The 6807-nt window shown below is 52.4% G+C and overlaps 1 protein-coding gene across 1 annotated transcript in view; it reads left to right on the top strand.

Annotated features, from left to right (window-relative positions):
• Positions 1 to 6807, top strand: part of DNM1 (dynamin 1) — a 47661-nt gene that overhangs the window by 17437 nt on the left and 23417 nt on the right. Inside the window, exons 5-10 of the mRNA XM_007944275.1 lie at positions 121 to 219; positions 305 to 465; positions 1717 to 1859; positions 2015 to 2150; positions 2359 to 2426; positions 3537 to 3675. Coding sequence (XP_007942466.1) covers positions 121 to 219; positions 305 to 465; positions 1717 to 1859; positions 2015 to 2150; positions 2359 to 2426; positions 3537 to 3675 — 746 coding nt within the window. The remainder of the gene's footprint in view (positions 1 to 120; positions 220 to 304; positions 466 to 1716; positions 1860 to 2014; positions 2151 to 2358; positions 2427 to 3536; positions 3676 to 6807) is intronic.

Below are 6807 nucleotides of genomic sequence, written 5' to 3'. Positions count from 1 at the left end.
GGGCAGGGAGGGGGAGAGGGTGAGTAGGGGCGGTAGAAGTGGAATTGGAACGGGGTGTATGGAGTCCAAGGTGTGAGAGCAGGCACAGGTGTGGCTAACCCTCCTCCTGACTTCCCCCAGGTCAGCGCACCATTGGGGTCATCACCAAGCTGGACCTGATGGATGAGGGCACAGATGCCCGTGACGTGCTGGAGAATAAGCTGCTTCCTCTGCGCAGAGGTAGGCAGGTCCCCATCTGACTCACTCCACTATCCACTACCCTCTTGGGGAGGCTGGTTGCCCCTGATCTCAACCTGGTCCACAGGCTACATTGGGGTGGTGAACCGGAGCCAGAAGGACATCGATGGCAAGAAGGACATCACAGCCGCCTTGGCTGCTGAGCGCAAGTTCTTCCTGTCCCACCCATCCTACCGCCACTTAGCTGACCGCATGGGCACACCCTACCTGCAGAAGGTCCTTAACCAGGTAGGTGTCCAGGCCAGGTGGGTGGGGCCTGGGGGAACCAGCAGGAGAACAGAATAATTTGAGTGTGTTTGTGAGGGCAGCCAGCAGAAGTTGATTAACATTCCCATTATGCAGATGGACAAACTGAGACCCAGGAAAGCAAAGCAACTTGCCCTATTCCCAGAGTCGGAGCTTTGCTGACCTTTCCCGACTGTGACCTGGGATGGGAGCACTGGAAGACACACCCCCAGATATGGGGAAGACCAAGACCTTCTGTGTAGGGTAGCCCTGCCAAGGGTTTGGTTTTGGGGACCAGGACTGAAGTGTTCTCAGCTGAAGGCCTTGTTCCCCTCTGAACTGAGGAGAGCGTGATCCAGAGGCTGGGAAGGGCAATCCCAGGGGTTTCCCTGGGATGTTTCTTTGTCTGGAATAGGGCTTCCAGCTTTGTCACTCGCCACTAAGACACTCTCTCCAGTCTCTATTTCTGCACTTGTGAATGGTGAAAATAACAGCACTTGTTTCGTGGGTTCATTGTGAAGATTCAGAGATGCTGTGTGTGAGGACCTAGGCAGAGTAAGCACCAAACTTGAGAATTACCTTGAAACCAAACAAAAACCCAAACCCACTGCCATCGAGTCAATTCCGACTCATAGTGAGTCCCAATAGATTTCCAAGGCGGTAAATCGTTATGGAAGTAGGTTGCCCAGTCTTGCTTCCGTGGAGTGGCTGGTAGGTTTGAACCACCAACCTTCTGGTTAGCAGTCAGATGCCTTAGCACTGTGCTACCAGAGCTCCTTTGAGAATTGCCTTAAAGGAGACCTTAATTCGGGGTGCAGGAGAGTTGCTCTCCAACCATCCCTCCACAGATGCCTTTGCTTTGGCCCTCATAATGTCTAAAAAGATAAAATTAGGTTAAAAAAAAAATCAGGTAATTTCACATAAAAATGCAGATTTCTGGCCTTTGTTGAAAATTAACTTATTCAGTCTTTAATTCAATTAACATCCTTTGTTTAAAAATTTTTTCAATTAATATCCTTTGCTGAGCACCTACTGTGTGCCAGGTCCTGTCCTCAGGCAGCTTTTGTTCTAGTGGGCAGGGCAGCAGTGGGCAGGAAGGTTGCAGCTTCCCCCTATAGCTCTCCACCTCACCACATCCACATGGAAGTGGTGAGGTATCACCACCAGGCCCCTGGTATCCCTGTCCTTGCTTGGCCCTGTGTGCATCTGGGTTTGTGACCCAGGCCTTAACCTTTTCCTTGCCCCTACTCCCAGCAACTGACAAACCACATCCGGGACACGCTGCCAGGTCTGCGGAACAAGCTACAGAGCCAGCTGCTGTCCATCGAGAAGGAGGTGGATGAATACAAGAACTTCCGCCCTGATGACCCAGCACGCAAGACCAAGGCACTGCTGCAGTGAGGCCCTTCCCAGCCCATCTTCCTATCACTGAGATACACACACACACACACACACACACACACATCTCGGCACCGTTCTCAGCATGGGGCTTTCCCAAGGCTCCCTCCATGGACTGCTTCTGCCCCCTCAGGCCACATCACTCTCTCCACAGGATGGTCCAGCAGTTTGCTGTGGACTTTGAGAAGCGAATCGAGGGCTCAGGAGACCAGATTGACACCTATGAACTGTCAGGGGGAGCCCGCATCAACCGGATCTTCCACGAGCGCTTCCCCTTTGAGCTGGTCAAGGTAGGGCATGCCCCTGACTCCCAGCAGCCCCAGGGGCAGGAGGACTTAGGATCCTCCCCAGCAGAAGAGAGTCAGTCTCTCTGTCTCTCCTTTGTAGACCCCATTAGAAGCCCTGCTGCCCAGTCCTGGGACCCAGGTCCTGTCATGACGTCCCAAGTATTGGTGAGAGGCTTTGACCAGCTATCTGTCTTTCTTCTCTCCTACACAGATGGAGTTTGATGAGAAGGAACTCCGAAGGGAGATCAGCTATGCCATCAAGAATATCCATGGCATTAGGCATGTATTGGGACTGGGAAGGGGGTTGAATCCTAGAAGGCAAAGGAGTCTAGCTCAGAGTCACAGGGATTGATGAAGCAGGCTGTCCTCACAAGGACCCTAGAAGTCTGGTCCGCAATCCCCTCAGTCCTGACTTTCTGGCTCCCATCTTGACAGGCCCCAGATGAGAATGGTGGATGGGAGGCTTGGGTCACCTCTCTTCGTGCAGAATGTTGCCCCCCCTCTCTGTCCTGGGAGCAGGGCCTAGAGGCTGAACCAGTTGGACAGAGCCCAGAGCACGGGTGCAGGAGAGAGACACACTGGGGCTGAGCTTCCTGCCCATCCCCCCAGGGTGAAAGCTGTCCCCAGTCCCACTCAGGTGGGAGAGCAAAGCTACCGAAACCACTGGGTGGGACCTGGGGCAGAGCGTGTGTCTATTGGTCCATGTTCCTTTGTGATGTCACCAAAGGAAGAGTCCACTCAACTCTCCAGACTCTCCCGTATGTCATTAGCCTGAAGTTGATCCCATCCCATCCCACTTTCCTCCTTCCAAACAACTCCAACATCTGTGGATCAGGAAGGGGGATTGGGAAGTAGACTCTGTTCCTTAAAAGCTTAGACCCCTTTCAGATTTGCACTGCATTCATTCAACAAAAAATTTTAAAGTATCTGCTATGTGCCAGGCAGTAAACAAGACCAATGTCCTGTCCTTGCTTTCATGCACGTTCCATTCCAAGGTTTGGCATCTGCATTGGCCAAAACACAGGAAACAGTCTCTCTCCTGGTCTTAAAATAAAATGCTCTATTCCTGGAAAGGCGTTAAGGAGAACCAGTCTGGCAATTTTCAAACAATTTCTGCCATAGAATGCTTTATATGAATAGAATCCTAGGGAAAACACACCATATAAAACGGAGACAAGCAGAACCTTTCTAGTCCCAAAGAGCATAGCCTGAAAGCCCCTCATTATAATATCTCCCACCCATTTTACAGATGGGAACACTGAGGCCCAGAGAGGGATAGTGGGAAGACTCTGTGGGTGGAGCTTAGGGGCTCAGGGAGGGGCCCTGGCCTGGCACTACTGCAGGAGCCAGCCTGTGACACTGTGCCCTTCTCCCACTCCGGGCATTCAGAACGGGGCTGTTCACCCCAGACATGGCCTTTGAGACCATTGTGAAAAAGCAGGTGAAGAAGATCCGAGAACCGTGTCTCAAGTGTGTGGACATGGTTATCTCGGAGCTAATCAGCACCGTTAGACAGTGCACCAAGAAGGTAACCCAGCGGCCTGGGCCAGTCCCCGCCTACGCCCCCACCCTGCACTGCTGCCAGGCGCCCCTTCCCCGTGTCCCCCACTGCCTCCTCAGTAGCATGTACAGACCTCAGCGGGGTGGGGGAGGCAGCCTGCCATGGACCAGGAGAAGAGGACCCTCTGAGGGGGCCTCACCCATCTCCCAGGCTTCCAGGCCCAGAAGACCAAGAGATTAGATATTGGTAAGACAGGTGTGATGGCTGGCTGTTTACTCTGAGCTCCCCCAGCTCAGGGAGAAGAGGTTTGAGGGGACCCTAAAACCCCTTCCTGCCCTTAGAGGTGATGTCACCTTTGGGGACTCCAGGGACAAGTCTTAGAGAGACCTTGGCCCTGGAGACAGGTAAGATACAGGGACTTCTTGGGAATACTCTGGGGCCTGGGCAGCCAGAGGTGTGCAAAGGACCCAGGTCTAGCAAGTGCCCTGACTTCCCACTGCCCTTCATTTTCCCCATCCTCACTCCACCCCCACTCAGGACCCTCAGTCAAGACTGTCCCCTTCCCTTCCATCCACATCTGGCCTTCCAGGGACAGAACTCTCCCATCGGCTACCTCATCTGAACCTCACAGAACCACAAAAGGAGGGCAGGGCAGGGAGGGTGATGCCCAGTTCACAGCAGGAACACTGATGCACAGATCATATGACTTTCCCAAGGCCATGTAGCTAGGAAGTGGCCGAGCTTGTTTCTCGAAGCCAGAGCTTTGCACTCCAAGCCCAGTGCTCCTTTGATTCCACTCCACAGCCTCTCTTCCTCTCCCCTCCCCACTGCTGTCCTGGCCCCTCTCTATCACCACCTCCACTCTTTCTGTCTTTCTTCTTCTCTCTCTTTCTGTCTTTCTGAGCTGAGTTCCTCCAGGCCCCTTTGGAGGAGAGGCAAGGGATGTCCCTTAAGGAGAAAGATGTGGGCACTAGTAGAGTAAGAGAGCTGGAAGGTGGAAGTTATGCTACCATGCTGCGACTCCAGGAGGCATCATCTACACTATAGTCTATGTGAATGGAACCTCCTGGAAGTGTGCAGTGCACAGCCTAGGCAACTGGACAGAGCAACCCTGGTGGATGTAAGGGATGGTGTTGGAGGCTTTGCAGTTAGGATGAAGTGAATGCAGGGAGCACTGGGAAATCTAGAATTGAGCAGGATTGGTGAGTGGGATCTTGGCTTTGTCCTGGTCTTGGGTCAGCCCTTTAGGAGGACCCAAAGCTGGGGACAAAGATGGCATTGAAAAAGAGAAGGCAGGCCTAGCGTAGCTGAGGAGTGGAAGTGGGGGTGGTGGGCTGGGACCCTGGGGAGAAGATCTGTGTTCGCTAAGACGCCCTGTATGGAGCAGGGGGCTTGGCTCCACGGACCCTCTGACTGTACCCACAGAACCCTGAAGGGTGCTTGGCTGCACCTGGGAGGTGCCAATCCTGGGTGGTGGTAGGGAGGGCCTAGTCCCATGCTCACATTGTCTTCTGTTTTCTCTCTCTCTTTCTCTGTGTCGGTGTCTCTCTCTCTTCCCTATGCTCCATGCTATCCTCCCTGACCCCTGACCCCGCTTGGCTTTCACTCCCTTTCTTCTCCCTGCCTGCTGGCTGCTCCTCTTCCTGCCCCCTCCTCCTCCCTGGGTGCAGGACGGGCCTCTTCACACCTGACCTCGCTTTTGAAGCCACAGTGAAAAAGCAGGTGCAGAAGCTCAAAGAGCCCAGTATCAAGTGTGTGGATATGGTAGTCAGTGAGCTCACAGCCACCATCAGAAAGTGTAGCGAAAAGGTATGATGGCGGCCTGGGCTGGGCTGGGCCTAGAGGTCCTTTTATCTTGGCCACAGCTTCCTGTGGGCAGAACCATCTGCCAAGCAGGCCTAGTAGTCCTTTGGCCACCAACTGTGGACCCAGACAACCACACTGGCTAGGTGATCCCTGGCTCTCACGTGTCATCCAACTTCCAGCTAGCTCTGGGTTTGTCTGCACTCACAACTCTTCAGGCCCCCATCCCTGCTGACCCAAGCATCCTTTCATTTCCACCAATAAGAATGCCAACATCAATGATGATAATAAAGAGATGGAAGCTGTTTACTGAGCACCTACTATGTGCCACACATCAGGCTAAGTGCTTGCCCTTGTTATCTGACTTAATCCTTTCAGCAACCCTAAGGAGTGGGCAGTATTGTCACCCCCATTTTACACATGAAAAAACTGAGCCTCAGAGAGGAAAAGTAATAGACCCAGGATCCCATTGCTAGAAAGTACCAGCAGAGAGGCATTTGGATTTGTGGAGGCCAAGAGAAGGGGTCTGGGGTTGGGGGCTCTTGAGATGGAGGGGCTATTCTGGTCCCTCAAAATCAATTTGCCTAAAAGCATATTGGAGGTATTCACTTTATAGTAATCCATGTCTGTTAGGCAGGGTCAGCCTCTTTTGAGTTGTTGTGACCTTTTTGGATGCCTTTCTCCTGTGTGTTCTTTTGGACATTCTGAGGACTTTGACCCAAGTTGTCTGAAGCGGTTCTTCCCCGCCCAGCAGGCTGAATCAGAACCTCCCGGGGAGGCTCCACCCCACCCATGCTGGCGGGGGGGGGGGGAGTAGAGTTGAGGAGACATCTGCCTTAACATCATGTTTTAAATAAATACCATCGTTTTTGTGGCTCATACACAATTAGTCGTGTCAACCCCTTTCATGATCCTGTCTCCCTTTTGCCCACCTTTGTGTCTAATGGGGATAGATTAGCATCCACTCAGTGCCTGTTCCAAGACACTCAAATACAACTTAAGGTGGACTCCTTATTACCTGAGAGCTCTGGTGGCGCAGTGCCTAAGGCATCTGTCTGCTAACCAGAAGGCTGGCGGTTCAAATCCACCAACCACTCCTTGGAAGGAAGATTGGGCAATCTACTTCCATAGAGATACCGCCTCAGAAACCCAAGGAGGGGTCGCTATGAGTTGGGTCCAACTCGACAGCAGTGAGAATTTTCCTCATTACCTAGTATTTATCAGGATATCTAAATCGTAGTCATAGTGGATCATGAATGTTAAATGACATCATCTTACTTGTGTTAAACTGTAAAGTAGAGAGTTTATTTTGAGCTGCCTCAAACCCCTTTACGAAGGAAGACAAGATATAATTGA

This window comes from Orycteropus afer, unplaced genomic scaffold (assembly GCF_000298275.1).
Source record: "Orycteropus afer afer isolate SDZICR_OR568_19922 unplaced genomic scaffold, OryAfe1.0 scaffold00123, whole genome shotgun sequence".
Taxonomy (NCBI): Eukaryota; Metazoa; Chordata; class Mammalia; order Tubulidentata; family Orycteropodidae; genus Orycteropus; species Orycteropus afer.
Note: the sequence above shows the minus strand (reverse complement) of the source record. Positions and strands in the feature narration are given on the sequence as shown.